Source organism: Papaver somniferum, chromosome 6, assembly GCF_003573695.1.
Source record: "Papaver somniferum cultivar HN1 chromosome 6, ASM357369v1, whole genome shotgun sequence".
NCBI lineage: Eukaryota > Viridiplantae > Streptophyta > Magnoliopsida > Ranunculales > Papaveraceae > Papaver > Papaver somniferum.
This window is the reverse complement of record NC_039363.1, coordinates 76,852,266-76,877,703: the sequence shown is the minus strand read 5'-3', so window position 1 is coordinate 76,877,703 and position 25,438 is coordinate 76,852,266. Positions and strand designations below refer to the sequence as shown.

The 25,438-nt window shown below is 39.4% G+C and overlaps 3 protein-coding genes across 5 annotated transcripts; all 3 read right to left on the bottom strand.

Annotated features, from left to right (window-relative positions):
• Positions 1-5,061: 5,061 nt before the first annotated feature.
• LOC113288047 lies at positions 5,062-7,357 on the bottom strand. 3 transcript variants are annotated; one of them, XM_026536988.1, is made up of 4 exons: positions 7,196-7,357; positions 6,402-7,089; positions 5,856-6,310; positions 5,062-5,764 (listed from the first exon to the last, which is right to left on the bottom strand). In XM_026536988.1, exons 2-4 carry the CDS (start codon positions 6,427-6,429, stop codon positions 5,609-5,611), a joined length of 639 nt encoding a protein of 212 aa, XP_026392773.1. In that variant the 5' UTR covers positions 6,430-7,089; positions 7,196-7,357; the 3' UTR covers positions 5,062-5,608. The 3 variants fall into 3 exon arrangements, with proteins under 3 accessions (XP_026392773.1, XP_026392774.1, XP_026392772.1); XM_026536989.1 differs by having other exon boundaries at positions 7,284-7,355; XM_026536987.1 differs by having other exon boundaries at positions 6,402-7,357.
• A 371-nt stretch (positions 7,358-7,728) lies between these two features.
• Positions 7,729-11,406, bottom strand: LOC113288049 (probable tyrosine-protein phosphatase DSP4). The gene is made up of 5 exons (XM_026536990.1): positions 10,671-11,406; positions 10,483-10,576; positions 8,373-8,430; positions 8,233-8,276; positions 7,729-8,153 (listed from the first exon to the last, which is right to left on the bottom strand). Exons 1-5 carry the CDS (start codon positions 10,922-10,924, stop codon positions 7,968-7,970), a joined length of 636 nt encoding a protein of 211 aa, XP_026392775.1. The 5' UTR covers positions 10,925-11,406; the 3' UTR covers positions 7,729-7,967.
• Positions 11,407-12,048: 642 nt separating this feature from the next.
• LOC113288046 (E3 ubiquitin-protein ligase COP1-like) lies at positions 12,049-17,591 on the bottom strand. Its single transcript, XM_026536986.1, has 13 exons — positions 17,017-17,591; positions 15,784-15,861; positions 15,481-15,636; positions 14,713-15,069; positions 14,402-14,559; positions 14,249-14,314; positions 14,006-14,084; positions 13,645-13,800; positions 13,422-13,520; positions 13,208-13,312; positions 12,841-13,020; positions 12,642-12,752; positions 12,049-12,477 (listed from the first exon to the last, which is right to left on the bottom strand). Exons 1-13 carry the CDS (start codon positions 17,371-17,373, stop codon positions 12,307-12,309), a joined length of 2,073 nt encoding a protein of 690 aa, XP_026392771.1. The 5' UTR covers positions 17,374-17,591; the 3' UTR covers positions 12,049-12,306.
• Positions 17,592-25,438: the final 7,847 nt, after the last annotated feature.

Below are 25,438 nucleotides of genomic sequence, written 5' to 3'. Positions count from 1 at the left end.
CAATACCGCAGAATTTGACATGGAAGGCAGAGTTAGTTAGCCCCCATTATGACATAATCATCCAACCTATCATATTCGCCTCCCTTGTCTAGTTCCTCATGAGGCTCGCTGGTAGGCTAGCACGGCAACCTGTTCAACTAATGTAGTATGTTGTTGGAGCTCAACTTGCTAAGCTTCCAACTAGTTTCTTGTAATAATACTCTTTATTCAATAATTAAAATTTAATGTATAAATAATATAAAAAGAATAATTTTTCTTTATAAAATAGAGTTATAATATTAAATATAGGATAAGGTGAGATAAAATAGGATAAAGTAAACAAAGTAAGTATCGAGAAAAATAAATTCTACCTGGCGGTTGAAGAAGACTCGCAAGCGGTTAAAGGAAAACTGTTGATTGGTGAGAAAGCACCGCGAGGATTAACAAAAAGCACGCGGTTCTTGGTAAACCGCAATGGGAAAACCTATAAATTTATTGGTTTTCCCATCCGGTTTTCTCCATTGTTCATCCCATAGTGAGATTTGGCCATCACATAGGAATTGCTCTTAGGGAAATTCCTATCGAATGAATTGCCCCCATAATGGAATCAACAAACATGAAAAATGAGTGGCCAAGCCAACAAATTTGTAGGTTTCTTGAGTGCGGTCCAACATTAGCCGCTCGTTTCATCTATAACCTCGCGGTTTTATTTTTCCCGTCAACGGCTACATTTGAACGGCTGAAAAATTTGTTCATCCAATGGCCATGATTTTGAGTTCTATAAATACTCATCATTTCAACTCCAAATTCATGCATTCAACACCTCTAGTCTCTATACTCTTCTTTGAGCTTAAAAAAATTCGTCAATTCAACAAATTTGTCGAAAGATGTCTCGACCCTTATTATTCTGCGAGCTCCGTATACTGCAAAAGAGATAAAGCTATTTGCAAAAACTATGTTTTTTTATTAACTCATCTTGCTTCAGCACACTATCCATGGGTTCTGGGCGGTTATTCACGAGGGGTTCTGCCGCGATACCCGTAACCCGAGTCGTCGTGCTATATGCGACATAGAAAATCGTTTTCATACGATTAAGAAAGAAGTAAGTGAATTTGTAGCCTTAACCATGAAAGTAAATCGATTTAGACTCCAGGGTGAAACAGATGACGAGTTGGTAATAATATCAAAAGAGGAATGGCGAACATGGATAATATGGTTTTTCGTTTCGGAAATTGTTTCGAAATCCTTAACATGTTAAACAATTTCAACCCCTTCTTTTTAGTTGTTGTTCCACCTAGTACTTCTCATCAGTGAAGTTAATGTAACGCTTAACTTTAAACATATGTAATTTGATTTAAACAAACAGTCGTACATTTAATTGATTAAAATTAGAATTACAAAGATAGCAAAATTAAAAGTTACAATTTCTCTATCGTCTTCCATTATTATCTTCAGGGCTTGGAGTCGTCCATTCTCCAAGACTCAGGATTTCCCCACATGCCAAGATATTTGCAAAATTTGTGTAAGGAGAAATAAATGGTTGGAAAGTACTCGGTCCTCCAAACGTATAAGCGGTTTGTTGTTGTGGTGGTGGTGTTACAGTGTAGTAAGAATCATTTGGGTTGAAGAGCGAGAATGATGATGAAATGCGCCTAGAATATGGGGGATATACTCGAGGTTAAGAAATAGGCACAGTTTGTGGTTAAGTATTGTGTGGTACCTGTGTATCTCCCACCACTGAATCATTCTACTGCCATGATTTGTTGCTCCTGGTAGAACTTGAAGACTATGAACGCCCCTCAGGATTTACGGATGGACTCAACCCAAACACTGTGTCCGTCAGCCATTTCCTACATGCACTCGCATTCTCCATTTTCAGAACTAGCCAATGCATATCGTCAAGTTGTCTCTTCAACTCTTCATTAGAAGCATCCACATTGTGGTAAGGATAATCACGTTCGATAGCTTGGGAAACAATAGGGATCGTGGTTGGCTCACCTTGTGAAGTAATATTTGGAATCTCCCAACGAATTTCGAGCAAATTTGACGAAGATGATGAAGAACTTGCTGGTATAGATACCACGATCACATGCTATAATTGAAAACTGAACTCTTTCATTTTGAAAAAAAAAAAAATCAAAAATTCAAAAAAAAAATTAAAAAATAGAAAATGATAAAAACATAAAAATGGATCTCATTTACCTTGAAATGTTGACTCTTGTGCATGTATGTAAACATAAGGATTCTTAGTCTAGATATTTAGGCACCCTGATTCTAGCACAATTCACATAGTGATAAGAAACTTGCACGCGCACGATCTACCAATACATGTATAGCCTCATCCTTGAAGTGTTCTATCGGAAGTTTTAGTTGCCAATCACTTTAGAATACTGAACGAAACTTGACTAGCTTGTTCTTTGGTTGGTTGGGATAGAAGGTGGAGGTTACATTAAGAAAGACAACCATCGAATTTAATTGGGTGCATCAAAAAGGGCTACCTCTTGCAAAGTGTCATGTAATTTTTTGTTTCTTTTTGCTTATGTATCAAACGAGTTACCATGTTGTAAATTAAAAAAAAAAAAAAAAAAAAAACGATATATATATTCAGAAAAATATCAAAAAAAAAATCAAAAAAAATAAAAAAAATCAAGTATTTATCAATTCCATCCTCTCTTGTTCCAAGAATAAAAGAGAGTAGTCAATGTAAATAAGAGTCATGTAAAGAGTCATCTTTTGTGTTTTTGTGTTATAAGCAAGGAAGGGTGTATGCCATTGATGTACAACGCGAGTGATTGTGAAATACCTCCAACTCATTCACAATTCTCGTAAAGTCCGGACAGCTAGCTAGATTTCGACCTCGGTTCTTAGCCTGAGAAACTATCTCTTGGTGATTAGTAGTCATAACATCCGATATTTCTTTACACATGTGTAGATACACTTTACACTCTTATCACATGTCTTTAGTTTTTATCAGTGCTAGGATTGTGCCTTTGATAGCTAGATTGACATCTCCATTTTGCTGTGAGCTTCTACTGTCTTGCACATGTCACATTTGATGGAATCTGAGCTTATATTTTGTCCTAGAACTTTGTAGGTACGTTCTAAGCAAACCTTCACGAGACTTCAACTCGTCCACTAGGGACACTTAGTGGTTTAAAAGGCTTATTGCATTCGCTAAATGCAATCGAGAGACCAGCGACAGTGGTATAGGTAGGATTTCCTTAGTTTTGTTTTACTTGAGGACAAGTAAAATTCAGGTTTGGGGGTATTTGATGAGTGCTAAAAAGTGCATATTTCTATATATTTTTCTTGGCATTTAACTCATCTTTTGTGCATTAATTCTACATTTTATCTCATATTCTGTATTTTCATTGTTTTCAAGAATAAATATTTTTATTAATTAATTTTGCATTTTTAGGTTGTAAATAAAGTTTGGATGAATTACGGAGCAAAAAGAGCAGAAAAGTGGTGGAAGCCAAGAGGAATCACACAAGGAAGCCGCGAAGAATGTTGTGCGCAAGACCAAAAGACTAGAACTGGGCTTGAAGAGGAAGAATTGTTCTTAAAGAAGATATGGGCTTGGCATACCCAAGGCCCAAAACCCTCACCCAAACCCATTTCCAATATCCATACCCGCCTTCATCTTCAGCCGTCAGATTGGATCATCTCAGCATCCTACGGTCGCTTCATCATAGTGCATCAAAATCTGAAGCTCCTGTCTAACACTATAGCACCTAACTCCATCTTGAGCCGTCAGTTTCGTTGTATTTTGGCATCCAACGGTCGCTCATAATTTGTTTCCCTCGTGCCGTTCGATTCGATTCAGATGTGGTCATCCAACGCTCTCGCTTCGCAAATCATCAAACTCGTTGTCCCGATCAACACCCAAACACCAAATTCCCTATACCCGAACCAAACACACCTTACCCAAATTTCCCATCGACTTCTTCTTCTCTTTCCCCTCACCTCCGTCTGCAACTCCATCACCACCACGCCCTGCCACTGCCACAGCCACCTTCTCCACCTGCCATAGCCACCATCACCACTCTACAACAACCCATATCCTTTCTCATCATTTCCCTACCACTCTACCCACCTAATTCATCGATTTCCCCTCTTTTCTCTCTGAAACCCTAGATGAGAAAATCAATGAATTAGGTCGAGCTAGAAGATCAATTGAGACATGGGAATGGACCAGGAGAAGAAGAGAAGAAATGGGTCGACCTTCTTGAGTGATTTGTCACGTCAAATTAGGTAGAGTCGAACCCTAATTTCAACTGTTGAATTTGGGAATTTGGGGAAACCCTAAATTGATAAATTGGGTATAAATATGATGTGTCTGTGTTGTGTTGAGGGTATGCATGGGCTAGCCAGAGCTTCACCCAAGAGGACTGGACTAGCCAGTGCCTCAACTGTGTTGTTTTGAGTTGTTCTATCAATGCTCTGTTTATGTTCAATGTTTCAATTCCAGTTATTTAATGTGTTAAACATGTTCTAGTTTAATTTGCCAGGGTTTAGATGAAACCCTAGCTTAACATTTGTTATTCATGCTCTTGTCAGTAGCCATGAGGTGTTTAAATGCTCATAGTGAAACTCCATCTTAGGGCTTCAACACTAGCTCACATTGGATGTCAGGCATCCATTGTAGTTAGAATCATCTAGTGTTGCTGAACTGCAACTCATGCTTAATTTTATATATTGTTCTTTTGATTAATTGTGCTTTAGCTAGACAGTTAATGCTTAGGAGGAGTACCTTAGTTGTGATAGGAGATTTCATATCAAAATGACCCTTGCTATATAGAGGATTGACATCCCTCTTGCTAGTGGTTATAGAAAAACAAAGTTACTGTCAGTGATAAATAATCAGTGTGAGTTAGAGGTGGATTCAAAGACCTTGGTATTTTGTTTACATTTGTTTCCAAATTCTTGCTTCATTGTTTGCTTCTAAATTCTATACTTCACTGCCTTTGGCTCATTGCCATTGTAACTGTCATTTGCCACTGTCACTCTTTGCTTCATTAGTTCACTGCTTCTAAAAATATTTATTCTTGAAAACAATGAAAATACAGAATATGGGATAAAATGTAGAATTAATGCACAAAAGATGAGTTAAATGCCAAGAAAAATATATAGAAATATGCACTTTTTAGCACTCATCACTTGCACCCGTGGTGGGGTAAGTCATAAAACATGGATCTTCCTGAGGCTGTTGGATAGGAACGATGTTTGTATCATGACCCAGGCGTGATAACCCTGGAAAATCGAACCCATAGACGTACATGTCGTTTATACCAATTACAGGCTTCGCAATCGACTGGTACCATCTGACATACTGAACTTCACTAATATTCACCTGTGTGTTTAGTTCACACCTCACCAACGGCGTCATTCTCTCCCGATCAAAATCCGATGCAGAGATTTGTATCTGTGATGGCGGGTAATTTCAATTGCATAAATCCCACGTAACTGGTACATAGGTCTTTCTTCCATGTACCAAACCCCTCTATCCGTTTATGGAGTGTAAAAAACAACTCTAAGGAGAGAATAATCAAGAATACCTTGTACATCTTCATGATTATACTCAAGAAATCAAAGTAAGGGTGAACAACAACATTCTTGTGGCTCTAAGTCATCTGTTGATACCTCTGGAAAAAACTGGAAACCGAGTCGTCGCTACCAGTGTCCTTTGCCCGGTTTCTCGTGTAGTACATGTCCATAATTGGAAGTCTACGGTATTGTCTTTAAGAATTGGTTTACGAACACAGAAGTACGTATACCACCAATACTGCAAATTACTTTATAATTTAGTTTTTTGACTTAATCTACATTTGTTAATAAAAATTTTTAAATTTTAAAGTAATAATTTAGATATTTACCTCTAAGATGCCCCAGAAACCAGTGAAGTTAGGTATACCTATGGACGCTTGACCAATCCCACGGTACATTTCTCCTAAAATTTCAAACCCCCAATCATAATGTGGTGCTTTTTCAAGATCTTCTAACGCTTTAAGCCAACCAATATGAGAAACGTTAGTTGAGTTTGGAAAGAACGTCTGACCCATTAACCATAAAATAAACACCCTGTCGAGTTCAGGATAGTCAGTTGTATTTGTTGAGTTTTTATTGTAGAGAAGGAAACGCTTCAACGTTGAACAATGTATTCCATTTTCTTTCAAATCTTTATGATCTTCACGTACTTGTGATTCTAAAAACGAGGGGAGAAGCGTCTTCCATTTATCATCCGACACCCATTCGTTTTGGTTGAAGGATATAAGGTCTTCCACTCCACTTGGAATTCCACAAATAAAATACAAATCAAGAGGCGTAATTCCTATTACAAGGATAATATGATATACAATTAATTGTTTTGGCTTATTTAATAATGCTTTTGATAAATTTTAATTTAAGTTAAACAAACTTACCAATTTCAAAATTCATAAAATGGAACATGTGCGTCGTTGACCACCACCTTTCTACTAATACTCTCGTAATTTTGTCGTTGTGTTTCTGGGCCTTACAAAATAAAACGCACGCCAGGGATATCTGTCAACTCTATCTCGGGTTATAAGGGGTAAACCATTATAAATAGCATTTAAGTCTTGAAATCCACCTCTCGTTTTATAATAACTATCTGACCGCTTTTAACGCCCCGATTCATGATCTTCAACTAATGATGAAGCAACAACAACACTCGGCGAAGCAAACTCTGCTTCACGATTCTGAGTATAATCTACATTTGTGGCAGGTCTCGGTATTTTTTCATGATCTCTTTTACTCATAAAACTGTTGACGGAAGCCCTTACCAGATTGCTCATTTTGTAGCAAGATTTTATTTAGAAGAATGAGGAAGAAGTGAGTGGAGCGGTGTGAGTGAAAAAAAATTCAAATGAAGGATTTTATAGGTTTCAAAATTGTAGCCGTTGAGAAGAGAGCCGTTAGGTTTTTAACAGTTCGAGGATTCTCTTCTCCCGCCAATATGTTCTCCTCATCCCCATGGTTTGTGATCACCCATCGCGTATGATTCTCACCCGCACGCGGGTGTCTTCGCCCGTGTGCTTCTTGACCCACCGTCCACTGCTTTTTCATAGTGCAATCACGTTTCCCATCCACCTGGCTCAACAAATAAATTTTTTGTTGATTGTCATAGGCCTATGCCTTTAGGGATGTTGAAACAACCCATTTGATGAGTGTGAAGAAAGTTAAGGACAGATTTTACCATAGTGGTCCTGCCAGCTTAGTTTAAAGCAACGCTCCTCTTACAGTTCTTAAGGTTAAACTCAAAAGGTTACATGTAAAAGGCTTACGTGTAGAGTGTCCAAGAAGAAGTGGCAACCTAAATGATGGCTCCTTCCATTTTCCTACTCTGGACTCTTCCGATCCTTCCATTTTCCTGACTGTACTTAAAATTTTGGGCGGATTTGGCATAGCCCAAGAACAAAATGACAAGTGAATCTCAAGCAAAAGAAAAAGCCGAAACAAAAAGCGTAGGGCATTAGCACTCTAACATCCATATGTTTAGATTTTGCCACTAGCTTAGCAGTCAGTTTATACTGCACTACTAGCACGAAAAGAAAAAGAGCAAAGGGAACAAAATTGCAGGTCTTCTCGGAGTTAATGAGGAGATTTAACATAAGTAAAAATCGATTATCATTTGGGAGTGAGATTTTCACAGCATAAACTTTCAGTGTCTATGATTATCATTTGGGAACAAAATTGCAGGTCTTTTTCTAAGTTAGATGTACGCCCAAATTAAAGATAAAAAGCAGACGGAAATTGTATAGCTCAGAAATGCAAGCGCAGACAAGGGTCAGTAACCCTGTTTTACAACCAATGGTATCATGAAATTTCTTGAGATGAAACTTTATTTATAGAAATGAATTCTTCTTCATAATAGCAAACTATAGGTGATTTTAAACATATAAAGTGCATGGAGATATGCAACTACTGCATATTCCCCGCTGCTTCAAAATCTAAACTTAGCTAAATGTTTACCTATTTGAACAGGAGAAGGAAGTTGACAAGTGCTTCAAGTTGGATACGTCAAACTTCTCCATGAACCTCTGATCTGATACTCTAGCTTTTGCGGCGGCAAAACGCTGGTACTCATCAAACACTGAAGACAGACACCATCTCTGCAGTTTCCGAAAGCATCCAACTAGGCAACCTGTTCGATGCTGTACAAGATCAAAGATGGAAACTAAGTTAATAAAGAAGGTTCAGAAATGAAAGAAGCAAGAGTCTACATATATGTACCTTTCCTCGTTTGCAGTGAATTAGAACTGGATGATTCTTAACATCTGCATTGTTGATAACATGTAACAAATAAATTAAGCTATGGTCCTGACTGGCAATAAAATAATGGAAAAAAAGGAATGGCATCATATTTTGTATACCAACAAGAACTTTGAGCGCCTCGCGAATTGTATCTTCAGGGATGTTGACAAAGGGCTCCTGGATGGGTGATATTCAAATCCAATGTCAATGCATATATATAATAAACTAAACTTCAATTTGCAGATTCATTCTTATATGTACACTCTAAATAGCATGATAATCTTTTAAAACATGTTGTATTTCCTTATCCAAGATCTATAGCTGCTTTGGTGGCTTTTTGTCACTTTTTACACACACTTCATGCATAAGGGTTAGGCGTTCATTTAACCAATGAGGAACCAGATCAGTCCGAGATCAAACGAGGAACTAGCTGATCCTTTCATGTGATATTTGTTTCACAACATTGATTGAGTTTCATCCCGAACTTCACCCCTGTGCTGTTTTGTTACATATCAAAACTTACGGACAGGATTACTCTGCATCCTTGTAAAAAATATGCAAAAGCTTTCTGGGCCAAAGCTTGTAAGAAACTAGCCCTCATACACTGACAATGGTGATTGTACCCAAACACTGAGGTATTTGACTTTCAAGTTTCACCCCTATATTCAGTCTCAACAGAGTGACTGAGATGTCCAAGAGAAAGAACCCTTCTTCTCTTGCTCTCAACTCGTGATGTACTATTTATATTTGCTACATACTTAAACCCCCACACCACACCTTTAGATAGATGCCACACTAGTGATTGACGGGACCAAAACTCAAATTGATTTAGTTTTTGCTCGTTCAAAAGGTCAAAAGGATACTTAAAAACCGAAAGGGGGTAAAAAAGGCTACATTAAGGACGTACTCAATCCCTATAACAAACAGGTATGCAGAGCCGGGCAATTCTCATCACTCCTGCTATCGCTATTAGTAGACATCGAAACTAAAAACTAGTAAGGGCAAAAAAATAAAAATAAAAAATTCAATTGGATACATATGATCTTCAATGCATGGTATATTCAGTAGTTGATCCTGACTCCAGTGTGTAGACACATAATGGTTGTTATAACTTGCTCAACTCTTGAATCTTATTCTAAAGATGCAAAGATGGCTCTGCGCAACAAAGAGTAAACTTAAACCTCCTGAGCCTCTTATCCGTGGAGAAAGAGGCGGCATTCTGACACTTCAAAGCCATAGAAGGAACTATATAACAAAACCCATCATGACCACTGGATACTACAGACTTGAGCTTTCTGGAATTGATATTCTCATGTACAGACTGCATTATTGGTATGAATTGAACGAGCCATTGTCTTTACCATGAAAGTATGAAACAATATGGCAAGAAGGGGGGGAACCTAAAATACTAGTGGTAATTACAATCTCACTGATATATGTATTTTAGAGGGGGAACCTAAAATACCAGTTTTGCATATGGAAATCACTAACTGATATATGTATAGTATTAAGTCTATACTCTATAGAAGTTCTCTCAGAAAGAATATTTCTGACCTGAAACAAACTCGTATGACACCATGCAGATCATCAATAGATAACCAAATTTTACAGACTTCTAAGGCTGATGCATTGTATCACAGAAGAATAACAGTCACAATGACTCAATTCAACTAATAAATTAGCAGACATATCTACAGTTTAAGTCCTTACTAGATTATACAGCTAACAAATTTGTTATTCCTTCTACAGATTGTATAACAACAACCAAATTCAGTTTCAATGTCTATAAAGCGTGTTTAGACTCACAGTTTATCTGACCAGTAACAACTGCATTACTAGCATCAGATCGTGCACCTGCACTGCCTTTGTGCATATTACTTCTGTTGGATAGGGATATCTTGATGATAACAAAAGGGTTCAAATTCATTTTGACAGGACGCAAAGTGGGAAATGAAAGAAATAGTCGTTACACTTCTATAGATAGTGGACATGCTGTAAATTCTAAGGATGCATGACGCAAGCAGCTTAGACGCATTATTTGAAGCCTGGGTAAAAAGAGTGGAGATCGAATAAATAACAACAAACAGACTTTGTGATCTCAAGAAATGGTAATTTTAACAATAAAATCACTTCAATTTGTTAAATCTTAAATAAAACCCTACCATATTTCACATTTATTAACTTAAAACAAGCAGTAAAGTTATAATTAGGTCAAAAAGTAGATGCTACCTTACAGCCTTCAATTCCAAACTGGAAAAGGTGAATCCTGTTAGATTTGAGAAATTCCATATTCGCTTCTGGATATGGTTCCGGACAAAGATATCTGCACACCAATTTCGTTAATTCAAACTCAATAAAGAAGAAGATGAAAGAAAAAAGAAAAAGAAAAAAAACATTTTCAGTTTATCAGAACTTACATGATAGAGCGAAGTCCAAGAGTTTGCAAGAAGGGAAAATTAGAGGTATCAGGAAAACCAGACCTAAAAATGCCATTATCAACCATAGCAAAGTTCAAAGGAGGTACAAATAATTCCCCTCCTCCTCCTCCCTCACCATTATCGTTACTACCTTCTGCTGGTACTACTTTCAGTAAACTTGAAATCTTCAAATCTGGTGCCACCATCACCAATTCCTGTACCTCCTCTGTGACTACGCTTTTGGGTAGTTTCATCTATCTATCTATTTCTCTCTCTTAATTTTCTTCTAAAATCCCCTAGTTATTACTTTTCGCTGGAATAGCCAGTGAAAGTAGCTTTCCCGAGAATTACAAAGTCATGTCAGTGGTTGTTTCGTTTGCTTTTAGAAAATAAAAAGATACAGCGAGAAGCAAGAAACTTGAGAGAGTTGGGTCAACTTTGTTTTTTCAAGTGTCAGCGTTCCACCACTGGCTCATATTTCTTGGTCATACCCTACTTTTCAAGTGTCGGTACGCAATTGTAATATGCATGCCATGCGATGTGACACCATTTGCTATGAATTGCACGATGACGAGATTCTAAACGTCTACGATCTGCTGACCGTAACGGTGATTCTAATGTATGCAATTATGCATGACCTTGGCTGGCAACTTGGAACATTGAAATGGTAAATGTAATACAAAAGCAGTTAAGTTTCTGTCCAGGACTCTAGGCAAGGAGAGTCAAAGAGCAAGGTTCTGGTTTGTGCTTGCCGACTAAGTTCTGTGAACCATGCATATATATATATATATATGAAAACAGATGCTTTTCTAAATAGACCTCTTGTATTGGATTTTATCCACTAAGAGGGGAAAAAAGGGAAAGAAGTTAAATTAAGATTTCCTTTTCAAAGAAAATGATAGTACTCAAAAGAGTTGGTACGTGACCATAGATCTCTTGCGATTGATGTTTTGTTTAAACAAATACATCGAGTTTAGGTTTGAAGGGATTCTTATAAAGTCAATTTGAGTACATTCCAAGGAATATGCTTTGGTGATGTGTTCCTTTCTTTTGTTATTATCGCCATTACAAATTAGGAGGATGCAAGACCGCAACTTGGTTACGTTTCACAAAAAGCTAGGCGTTTGCGGTTGTGATGTTATTGCTATTTCATGGACCATCTCCTTAATTGACTGAACTGACGCAGTGACAGTTCCCAACTTTGGGTTTGATTGAAAATCTATCACAATGATATTGATGAAAAGTTCCCAGGCTGGGATTTGATAGAAGATCCATGACAATACAAGTGAATTGATTGTTCAGTTTCCTGAGTGAACGGAATATGCATGGTTAACAAAATCTAAAACTTCAAAATATTGATTTAAGAAAGACGATGAGGGGAGAAAAGAATCAAACCATATACGTTTAGAGTGGACTTCGTTTTGCCAGAAACATCAGTCATGTACATAACCAACAACAGTGCAGATCAAGATGTGAAGAAACAAAAATCTCATTTGAGCATTCAGAATCACATATATATTGTTCTTTGTGGTACAAAAAATAGGTATATGCAAAACAATCAGATTTTTCTATATGTAACGAATATGAGATCATTTTTCTTGTGTCTATATAGCTCCTTTTTTCTACTTTTTTGTATTTAAGCAGCAAGAACTAGCACTTTGATAGTTCCTTGACTATTGGCAGTTAACATTGTTGGACTGTCGCTCTTCCAACAAACAGCACTTATGAAGTAAGACCCTGCATCATCATCGGTATCATCTAATTCAGATGAACCAAACTTATACCCGGCGGCAGGTTTTGAGATAGCCTGCAGATGAAATTCCAATATTATAAGAATAATGGCATGCGTAGAACAGGAACAAGTCAAAAAGGTTACAGTAATATTGAGCTAACGATCTTATCAAAAATAAAATAAAATAATAGAGCAAACAAAGACTTCAAGACCTGATTGTGAAATAAGTTTATCCTTACCTTGTGATAAACAAAAACTTCATTCGTTTCACTTCCACAAGCTATATATTCACTATTTACTGTTAGACCCACGAAGTTCTTCTCATTAGTGTGGCCTCTAAATGTACGCACCTGAGTTATGAAAATTCAATCTGTAAATATGACCATAGTAAGAAATACAGGCGAATAGTTAAAAAGACTCGAAGCCCCAAAAACTAACCGGCACATTTTCCTTTACATCCCACAATCGTAATGTACTGTCAGTAGATGCTGACGCCAGTTCGTTGTTAGACAAGAATTTTACATAAGAAACAGCTTTTCTATGGCCACTGAAAACATGTAGTGGGGCACTGACATTTCTCAAGTCATAATAATGAATTTGATGATCAGCTGAACCAACCTGTAATATCAAAAACAAACAGTCACCATATACGGCTTATACCAGCTAGTTTGTAAACACCCAACTACGTAACAAAATATGAATGATAAAGGGAAACAACTTGTGAGGTGCATTTTGAGTCATCATTCTAGATAACGGAAGTCTTGCTTTTATCAACTGTTTTAATAAACTGGGAACAGGAGTATACCGCCACATGGTAGCTTGAACCAGGATTATATTTGACGCAACAAATATTAGCTTTCATGTCGATATTCAGTACACTAGCTTCTTGGTTGGTACACCAAACTTTAACCTGTTCGTAACCAAATAAAATTTCTTCTCAAAATGATAATACACGAATCACCAATTCTTGTGGGCATCCACAAATAGTCCAAAGACTTCAAGCAGATGAGTGTTTGTACCTTGCAATCATCACTACCAGACACAAGCATTGAAGGCTCTGTACGCGAAAAATCAACACTCCATGCTCGTTTTTCGTGTTCCTCGTATTCCATTACACTCTAACAACCAAAGGGTACTGTTAGCACATAAACTAATTGAAAGGATCAAAGTAATGATATAGCTGTTCTGGAGAGAAAAGAAGATGAGTTGCAAATAAGAAAAATTCTGCATGGGAGAAATTACCTGACGAGTATTTACATCCCAAACAGTAACTATTCCTTCGTAATCGCTACTTGCTATGTGGTTTTTAGTGAATTTGTTCCAGCTCAGGCAACTTAGTTTGGATCTGGTAGACATTTCCACAACTGGGCAGTGCACATCTGCAGGTTCATTAACTACCTGAAAGAAACCCCATAGACGAAGATTAATCAAATTGTCATAGAATAAAATACTTCGACCCAAGTAAATACATCCAAGAACTGTCTCAAGGGCCACTTGGATGTGAAGTCGATGGTGACCGTTCAAAAAAAATGTTTACAAGGAGCATTGGTAGAGAATAAAACTTGACCAAGATTAGTATAAGCATACAGAGTCGAGACATTACCGAAGCAAATTCAAAAACTTTGATGCGTCGAGAAACTCCGGCAGTTGCAAACAACTCATCATCCCGATCAAATTCTATACTGCATTAGAAAGGGCCATTTGAAATGTATCACTTCATTACTCAAAAAAGGAAAAAACAAAAGTCTAACAGAAGCAGAAGCAGAAGTATCAGCAGCATAGGAAACCAGAACCAGCTTGAAGTTGCTAACTTCTTGTTTTCTAGTAGCTTAGTCTTGAGCCTCACCTTGATACAATATTAGCCGAGTGGAATAAATCTCCATGCCTAAGCTCCGCAATTACCCTCAAACGACTAATTTACAAAAACGATAAGAATAATGAGCGAACAAAACTCACCTGTGAAACAACACAAAAGAAAAAATGGCATGATCATCAAAACCTGTATCGTGTAAAGGTAGTCAGAACAGACTGAAAGTCCTCAAGGGCGGCATGGTAACCTTCCCTTTTTGATGTATATATGCTCCTCTCTTGCTGGTTACGAGTTTGACTGACCCATTGCCTCCTTTTTTGTAAGTAACATTCTTGTAAATCGTTAAACTGTTGGCAATGAGAGCAATGAGAATGAGAATCAGTATAAAGATCGATAACACATACCAAATTAGCTTGCTCAAATAATATTTTAGCCTCTGGCTACTTAATTCGCTGATCATATACCCTACTAAAGGCAGTAGATGAAATGAGGAAACAAACCTGAGCATGGATTCGCCTCTTTCTTGCCATAGCCAAGCCAGAATGAGAAACGCTTGGTGGATCTGATCCGCCCATTGCCTCCTTTTTTTGGTAACCTTGGGAGCTCTCTTGAGGCTTTGGGTCAGCTTTCCTATTTACCAAACTGCCAAACCCTAATCCTGATTGAGTTGTACGACCACTGGAAACAAGCCCACTACTTTGCTTATCAATCGACAATGGTCGCGCTTTTGCTGCAGCATGATCATCCATATGCATCCGCATTTTTACCGAGTATCTCTCCCTTGTTCGGTATAAGTCCATTCTCTGTCTCTCGACTAAATTTATGTCCTCTTTAATGTACTGAATATCAGTTTGTAACTGCAGAGACGCAAAAAAAAGGTAGGATGATGTATTATATAAATTTAATTTTAAAACTTAAACGGCAGCAACTACTGGTTAATCAAAGACAACCTACCACCAAATATAAACATAAAAATGACTCATATTCAGGCAACCCACATTATACCCATAGGTAACCAGTAGGATAACTGAATGCATCAACTTCTATAGAACTTTTTACAAAAATTTGCTACCTAAGGATGAATATAACCAGTAATTAAACTCATTATCCAATTGAACTTGGCACCAAATCTCTCAGAAGCAAATTCCAAAAGGTAATTTCAACAGTAGGGATAAGAATATCTTTGGAAGTTACTGTATTAATCAGCTATATTCTGGCCATTAACTGATTAAAAGAAATAGAAAACAAAAGCAAGCTCCAGCAATTACCTCAGTTAATTCTTCGACCTTTTGCTTCCTTAAGCAGTGCAAGAAGTCAAGCAGAACCTTCATATTTGTTTCAGCTTCCTCTTGTTCCATTCTTCTCTTTTTCTCTGAAAGGAGTGATAATAGGCTATCTAGCTCCTTCACTGAAACCTCGTAACCCTGTCTACGTGCATGCATGAAATGTGTCACATTAAGAGTCTACATATGAAGGTTTATATTCTTTTGAGAAACATACTGATTAGTATGACATGACTAATATCATCCAAATGCCTTCAAACCACTCAATACACAGAAGCAATAACTTACATGTTGCAATGACTGTCGAAGGTGCTCTAGTGGAGATGCATTTTTTCCTATTTGGCGAGCAGTGGTTTTCTTCAAAAGCTACAAAATGTGGTACAGGAAACCTCAGAGTAATAAGCTGCATGTTGGAATTTAATAAATTCACCCCATAGATCATATTAAAACTTAAAGAGAGCAACAACAAACTATTCATGGCAAACTAAATAACTATATTAAGCATGTAATTCGTGTTTAGTTCATTTACTTAGGGGTACACAGGACTTCTAGACAAACAATACCATAGCATATGAATAAGTGAAATACGTGCATGTCAACAAAGGAAGATCATTAGCACAAATGCAATATCTTAGAAATCTTCTTCATCTTCAATGATGGGGTTTAGCTGGTGAGTGGATATCTCCGTCTAGATTTATCAAACAATATTACTAGGGAATACAACTTTTTGAGTGTTGATCAGCTGGACCTATCCATACTAAACTGTAAATGATTTCTCTGCACATTGATTTGCCAACAAGCGAATTGATCAGTCTGCAACCACAGATGCTTAGATACAAGGTCATCAAAAAGGTATTCCAAAAGCACTTGCTACTACAGCTTAGATGTTGTTCTCAAACCTTGATAAGTATCTTCAGTGGCTATCCGGACCAACCTTACCTTTTATCATCACTATACCTGCCAAAAATACTAACTGAACTGGCTCAACCTGCTACCCATGATTTATTCAGAAACCTAGCAGACTCCAAGAGAGAAGTTTTAAAGTCGACAAAACCATCTACCTTCAGAGTTACGGTCCAATTACGACTGGCCTCTCTGAACTCACTCAGAGAGAAAAAGACAAACAGTATCCAAGCAACTCTCGCTCCAATGGAAATGAGAGTTTCATGGGTTGAACAAAAGTTTTAGTATGTATGAATCCACAGTAACTAGTGCCCTATCCTCGTAAAGGTAAGTTAATTATCATCTAAGAATTCCATAACTCTGCAACATTATGTGGCTACTAAAGTCTCTTGTCCACCCATGATTACCTAAATATGGAACTCTGGCCTATAAATTGCAATCCCAATTACTCAACAAAAGGTATAATCAAACCATCTCTGGAATTAAAGAATTCATCAATGAACACTAACTAACTAAACAAGTTAGGAATTCATCAAATTAGAGTAAACAGGCAGAACTTATTACTAAACAAGCTAGGAATTCATCAAATTAGAGTAAACATAGAGAAATTAAAATTACCTTATTGAGAAGAAAATTGGGGAAGAGTTGATTATTGGTTAAGTAATGACCACAACAAGGACAATCATTTTTGTTATTAAGATGAGTAATGATACACATATAACAAAAACTATGTCCACAAGCTGTGAGAAATGCATCTTTAATTATCTGCATGCATATTGGGCATAACAAATCTTTATCCATTTCTCCTCCTCCTCTTCCTCTCCCACCTTCTTCTTCTACTTCTTCATTTTGTTTCCCCACTTCAACCATAGCTGTTGAAGCAGCACCTACAGCTTCTGATGAAGCTCCAACTGCTTCTGATTTACCTTCACTTTTCACAGATGGTACTAGTGCCCCCATTGATCCCCCGCCCATAACTCACTCTCTCTAGAATCTACTTGACACTTTGATGAAAAATTGGAAATTGGGGTTATGGAGATTTGATGAGAATTTAGTTAATTTGGTAAGGAAGAAGTTAGATATTTTTTTTCCTTTTATTTCTTTCTTGGATCTTCATTCTAATTGAGTGGTGCAGTGGGAATTAGAGGAAAAGTTGGAGAGAGAAGGTGTGAGTTTATGAGGATGTGAACGGACCACGTGAACTACTCGTTCAGTCGTTCCTAGTGCACATCTCCCCGATTCAACTACGTTTACAACTAAATCTTAAATTATCTAGTGGTGTGAGATGTACAATTGTTAACTGTGCTCCTGAAACTAGAAGCGGGAACGTGTCATCATTTGAATCACTGTGATTAATCGTCCATTTTTTATTTGGATGGAGAGAGATCAACGGATATTATTATTTACCATGTCTCCTTCCTCATTTTTAAGTAACACGATGTGTGAATCTGCAGCTGAAATATATTGCTGGACGAATTTGATTGATGTATTGAAAGTGGACGTACCATATTATTTTGGTGGGAAGCATAGGATAAAGGAAAGTGCAGGAACCAAATGGATCATTCGATAAAGAAAAAAGAATTTCATGAATTTCACCGCCATAGCGGCGGCTCCTAAATGCGTGCCTGAGAAAACCTTGGAGGAATGCGAAACTCGGCTGGCTCTGTTACGAACCATTTCGTAGTGTATGTACACCTTTCATCATCCACCACGTGTACAGAAAGAGACACGTGGAAGGCATGCAAAACAAGATATCAAAACATGATAGCAAGCATCTCATCAGAAGATGTCACCGGTCAGCAGATCCGACGGTCAGGTACAGAGGATCACAGAGGTATGATGGCTCAGAGGAGCACCAGATAATACCCCTTGGGTGTTAATACACCCAATTCCGAGGAAGATCCCAGATCAACGGCTGAGAGAAAGTTTGACTGACGTAGATGTGACCAGACAAAGAGACACTTGTCTGACACGAGCAGACATCCATCTACCCGCATTAAATACCAAAGAGATATACACGTGTCAATCAGCTCGTGGAAGAGGCGAAGATAATCCTTCGTATTCAAGCTCAGGCCGCAGCGTAATGCCGAAGACCTCTGCGTAATGGGCACAAAGCACAAGAAGATAAGATTACAACGGCACCTCAAAAGTAGGATCCACGTTCCAACCCTATAAATACCCCTCTCCACTAAGAGAGGAGGGGTCGACCAATCCAGAGCAATTACAGGAGAATATAGGAGAGAGAAATAGGAAGAGTAAGTAATTCCCCTACTTCCGCAGATCTATGTATACTCTAAAGTCATTCGACTATCTTTGTGATCATTCAATACATGGTGAAACACCAGCCCCGTGGATGTAGGCCTTAGTGTCGAACCACGAAAATCTTTGTCTTATTTACATTTCAGCACCTTATATTCAGCGTTGAATTTCATGTGCTTTACATTTATGCTTGATTCTCTGTCTATTCCTTTATACGAACATTATTTATGATAATATTCGACAAGACAATGACAAGCTCGAAGGCTTCGAGTCGATGAATCGATATAATCGTTCCCTTTACACATACATCGTACAATTCTAGAATTAGACTGTATGTGAATGTTGTTTGTGAACACGTGGATGGCTTCGTGATTCATGTGTTCACAATCTGGCGCTAGAAACAGGGACTTTGTCCCGGTAAAAGATTTATCTTATCCTGTGATTTCACCTTAAACGAGCATTACGGTTGTGCCCTATTCTGGGTTCAGCGTGCTTTCAAAACCTTTTTTAATTCTGGGTTCAGTGTGCTTTCAAAACCTTTTTTATTCTGGGTTCAGCGTGCTTCATTTTCACAAACACCATTTCAAAGCAGACACATCCACGGCTATCTATCACAGATTTGCATGTGAGGCGTTTTTCTTTTAAAATTAAGACTTAATAATCCAGATTCATGAGTTCTCGCGACGGATCTGCCTTTTCAAGAGTTTTCCTTTTCAAAAGTAGTCTAAAAACAAGGTCCATGATTGTTTATTAGAGGATTTGTATTGAGAAAACTAGACTGATGGAATCTTTATGTTTCTCTTTTATTAAGGCCCTTGGGCATCTCATTTCCTTCTATTCCAATAATTTTGCGGGTACGAATGGCACTAACCCGATCCTCGTGGATATCTTTGGTTCTCTTTATTTATTCCCCTATGCAGAAAAAGACTAAAATGGAAAAGATACTAGAGGCAGGAAAAACCAAAGCCTCATCAAAGGAGACACCGAGGATTACCCCGGTCATGACCCGAAGCAAGCAGAAAGGAGACAAAGTTAAAACAGCTACTCAAAGACAGGATGCTGCGGAAATAACCTCGTCTATGAACACTAACTCCATTGCAGCCGCGGCTCTCAAAACAGCAGCCACAAAGAACAACGCAACTGTTGCGGCCCTCCAGGCTACAGAAGCTAACAAGACTTTGGTTTCAAACCAAATCCATCAACAAAGAGAAGGGGTGGCAGAATCTATGACACATCGGCCCGCACATCCACCAGTCTTCGGAATGCCGTCAACCAACGGTCAGAATCAAACCATACCAGTGGTTTTAGTACCGCGGGTGGAAGCTCAACCGAGGGGACCAAACTTGGAGATACCAACAATTGAAGATGATCCTCTGCCACCCTTAATACACACAGTAAGGGGAACTATGGCCATAGGGGCACAAGCCGGAACTCCCAATCAGGGATCAAACCAGTCCCACCGACTGATGGTAGAGCTCGAAGAATTGAAAAAGAGCCAGCAGGTCTACGCAGATGCCGTAGCTCTTCTGGCCAGGGAGAACCAAGACTTCAAAGATAGGATTGCCCAAAGCACGAAGACTAGCCAACAACTGGATGAAGCAAATTCTAAAGCACCAGAGCCTAATCGAGACCGAAGAATCATCCTAGCAAACGCCGCTAGGGGAAGCAGTGCACCCGATATGGAATATGCCGCCGAAGACTTAGACTATTATGACAGTGAAGTTCGAAGAAAGAAACGCTCAACTGAGCATGAGAACGTGGGATATTACCGCGCAATGGAGAAGTTGCGTGATGAGATGATGGCTGAGATCAGGCAGTTAAAAGCCAGACAAGGCGGAGGAAGGCTTCAAGAGGTGATGAAAGAATCTAACTCCACGCCCCTAACTCATCGCCTGGCAAATACCCCCATTCCGTTAAAGTGCCCTGTCCCAACTTTTGAATGCTATGACGGATCCAGTGATCCCTCGGCACATATCCGTTATTATAATCGTATCTTATCCCGATGGAGTCAAAACGACGCCGTCCTCTGTAGGTATTTCCCATCAAGTCTGAAGGGATCGGCTTTGTCTTGGTTTGACAACCTGCCACCTGATTCCATCAACTCCTACGATCAACTCGCAGAGAAATTCTTGAGAACCTACATGTACAACAAAGCTGTCAACACCGGAATGGATAAAAAATTTTCTCTGGCAATTGGTTACAAGGAGAACACGAGGGAATACACCAACAGATGGCACAAGATCTGCCAAGCCATAGGGAGTGTGGATCCCGTAGTCAGCATCAACTGCTACAAGTGGGGATTAGACCGAATGAGTCCACTACTTGTTGAGATCCACGGAAGCGTACCTAAGACAGAAGGAGATCTTCGAATAATTATTGAGAAGTATGCTCGTCTTGAAGAAATCTAGCGTGAGAACCCAAGGGCACAAACGCAGAGGTCTCACCGTACCAATTCCGCAGAACAAACCAGCGGGGCCAAAAGAAATAACTCAGTGGAACGACCGCACGAAGATAATAAGGAACGAAGAGATGAACGACGAAAAGACGATCGAAAATTCGAAGATCGGGTTTACACGAAGCTCAATGCTAGCTACACTCGGATCTTGCGAGAGATCAAAGGAAGGAAAAATTTGGAGTGGCCATGGTCTAAGGGAAATGATCCCCCAAGGACCGAGAAGTCTAAAGATTACTGTGAGTATCATTACTTCAATGGACACCAGACCGAGAAATGAAAAAACCTCAAAATAATGATCCAAAAATTGATTGATACTGGCGAACTCAAGCAATACATATGAAAGGAGCTCACCAAGGACAGATCCAAACGAACCAAGCAAGTCCAACTTCCAGAGGGAAACCGCACAATCAACACCATCTCGTGTTCCGAAGCCGCAGGGCCCTCACTTACGGCGCAGATAGGAAAGAGGCTACGAAAACAATTCGAAGACCACTGAGAATTGTATAAGATTGATTGCGTAGAGGTGGACGAGCACGAAGAGTGGATGGACGCACCTATCATCTTCGATACTGAAGATATCGAAGAAGATATGGAAGACCATAACGATCCCTTGGTCCTCACACTACCAGTGGCCGGATGTAACCTCAAAAAGATCCTCATCGACGGGGGAAGCTCAGTAAACGTTCTATTCTACGACACCTTCAAACGGATGAAGCTTCATGATGAACAGCTGATGACCTCTTATTACACCATCTACGGGTTCAACGGAGCGCCCACAAAGCCATTGGGAGACATCGTGTTGCAGGTGAACGCCGGGCCCATGAAAGTAGAAACACGATTCAGCGTGGTAGACGCCCCATCCCCCTATAACGCCATTATTAGACGAAAGTGGGTACATAAACTCAAGGGGGTGGCAGCAAATTACTACCAATATCTCAGGTTCCCTACACCCGAGGGAGTAATGGAAATCAAGGGAGATCGGGTCTCTGCAATAGAGTGACAGGCCACTCAGGATCGTATCAACAACGAACAGGAAGAGCAGCGAAAAACCCGAAGGATCAAAAATAAAGAAGCTGCGAAAGAAAAGGCCATAGACCTGTTCCTCAAGAAAACTGCAGGTAAGGGCTTGACAAATGATGATAATGTCCTTAACACATAAGCAAGTACTTCAGCAGCCAACGAAGGACAGAAACATACCAAATAGCAATTAAAGAACGTCCCAGTCCTTGGGGACCCGAAGCCGGTGTTCACACCAGTGGAGCCCGTAAAAGAAATCAACATAGGAACGGAAGAAAACCCGAAGATGATCAAAGTAGGGACCATAATGGACGAAAAAAGAGAAGATTCCTTAACCAAATTACTTAAAGAATTCGGGATGTATTCGCCTGGAAGTTAGGAGACATGCCGGGGATTGATCCGAAAATAATCCAACACGAGCTGCGCATCAAACCAGGCACGCCACCTTTCAGGCAGAAAATAAGAAAAGTTGCACCAGAGTATCATAAGACAGTAGAAAAAGAACTTCGGAAACTACTAGAAGCAGGCTTCATCAAGGAAGTCAAATACCCTACATGGATCTCCAACATGGTCGTCGTTCCTAAGAAGAATGGAGGGGTTAGGATATGCATCGACTTTACTAACCTCAACAAGGCATGTCCAAAAGACAGCTATCCCCTACCGAGCATAGATCAACTGGTTGAAGCAGTGGAAGGGTACGAAGAGCTGTCATTCATGGATGGATATTCTGGTTACAACCAAGTAGCCCTGGCAGAGGAATATCAACTACACACAGCATTCTACACCCCGCATGGCCTTTATTGCTACACTAGAATGCCCTTTGGACTTCGAAACGCAGGGGCAACTTACCAGAGAATGGTCGATGCTATCTTCAGGCCATGGATTGGTAGTACCCTAGAAGTCTACATTGATGACATGCTCGTCAAAAGTAGGCTGAACAAAGATCACCACCAGGACCTGAGAGATATTTTCGAAGCAATGAAGAAACATCACATGAAAGTAAATCCAGAAAAATGCACCTTCGGTGTCACCTCAGGGAAATTCCTCGGATATCTGGTAACAAAAAGGGGTATTAAGGTAGACCCCGCGAAGATTCAGGACATAGTGGAAATTCCATCTCCGAAGAATTTAAAAGAAGTGCAAAAGCTCAATGGGTCCTTAGCATCCTTGGGAAGATTTATTACCCGATCCTCGGACAAATGCAAACATTTTTTCAATATTCTCAAAAAAGGGAGTAAATTTGAATGGACCGTTGATGAGTGCTAAAAAGTGCATATTTCTATATATTTTTCTTGGCATTTAACTCATCTTTTGTGCATTAATTCTACATTTTATCCCATATTCTGTATTTTCATTGTTTTCAAGAATAAATATTTTTCTTACTTAATTTTGCATTTTTAGGTAATAAATAAAGTTTGGATGAATAGCAGAGCGGAAAAGAGCAGAAAAGTAGTGAAAAGCCGGGAGGAATTACACAAGGAAGCCGCGAAGAATGTTGTGCACAAGACCAAAAGGCTAGAAGTGGGCTTGAAGAAGAAGAATTGTCCTTAAAAAAGATATGGGCTTGGCATACCCAAGGCCCAAAACCCTTACTCAAACACATTTCCACTATCCAAGCCCGTCTCGATTTCAGCCGTCAGATCGAAGCATTTCAGCATCCTACGGTCGCTCCATCATCGCACATCAAACTCCGAAGCCCCCGCTTTACATCGCAACGCCCATCTCCATCTTGGGTCGTCCGTTTTGCTACATCCCTTCATCCGACGGTCGCTCCACGCTTACCTCCGTATCGCCGTTGGATCCACCTACCATCTTCCCATCCATCGCTCCTTGTCGCAGATCATCAAAGTTCGCTACACCCGCTCAACACCCTAGCATCCAAAACCATCGACTTCACCCAAACAAGTTCTTCTTCCCCAAATCTTTTTTCCCAAAAATCTTTCTTCTTCCCCCGACAATTACAGTCGAGCTCTGCTCCTGCCTCTCTTCCATGTCCACTGCCACCCTCTGCCTCACTACCATCTCCATACCCCGACACCGCCTCAAACCCATCTCCCTAGCCTAGTTATTTTCCCCATCTCACAACCACTGAAACCCTAGGTTTTGGGGTGAGTAAAATAACTCGAACTAGGGAACAATTAGAGCAGCAGAGGCGTCAATTGAAGCATGAGAGAGGAGCAGGAAGGTCAGAAGAAGCATGGGTCGAGTCTATTTGCATCAGAGGGTGAGTTAATTTTAGTTATTCTCGAAACCCTAATCCTGCTGATTTGGGGATTTTCAAATTAGGGTTTGTAGAAATTTAGGGTTTTGTTGTAAGCTATAAAAGGGAAGTGATGTAGGATGTTAAAGGTTGTTCTTGGTTAGCCGAGAAACCCCCTAATTGGGTTTTAATTTGATTTCACACTGTTAATTTTTAGGGTTCTTCTTTTGCAATTTTCATTCACTGTTTAGTAGTTTAAATGTTGTGTTGTTCCTGTTAATCATGTGTTGTTCCATCTGTTTTCTCATGTTCTGAGTTCACTGCTGAGGCTCAGATGAAGCTTTAGTGGACTGTTAGATAGTGGAATGCTAGGTTAGAGCCTTAGTGCAGTGTGTTGATTGAGCAATGGGAAGAGATTGATGCTCATAGTGCCTGTGATTGATTGTTCTGTCAAAAGACAGTCAATGCTAGGGGCAAACTAGTGAGCAAATTAGTTTTCCTCCCATTCTAGATGTATGCATAGGATTTTCAACTCAACCTAGGATCACATTGTTTGGCTAGGACACAAGGGTGGATTCAAAGCCTTAGCTTAACCCACATTTTGTTTTCACAGTCACTTGCAACTTAACTGTTTTTTTTTTTGCACTTCACATTTTGCTGTGCACTGAAGTCAGTGCACTGTCTCCCCTGCCCTTGGCTTAGGCCTTGGTTCCATTGTTCTTTGTTTAGTTTCATTGTTCTGTCACCTTCTCATAATACTTTTGTGCTGTTTGCTTTTGCCATTGTAAATTTTCATCCTTTTGCCCTGTGTTGCTTCCATGTATATACCATTGTCACTTTTTCTTTGTACCTGTCATTGTAAATGCCATCCTTGGCCCTGTGTGATTTAGTGCCCTGTCTGCCTAGTGCTCTGCTGCCTTGTTCTCCCCCAGCTGCTACTACTTGCTACTGCTTTTGCTGCTGCTGTGCACTGCTTCTGCTGCTGCTGAAGCCACCACTGCTGCTGCTGCTTCTTCTCCAGCCCAGCCTTGTCTGTTGCTGCTCCAAACAGTTAGCTTAGAACCAAAGGCTAAAAGCCCAGGTTCAAAGTCCAGGTTAAGGCCTAAAGC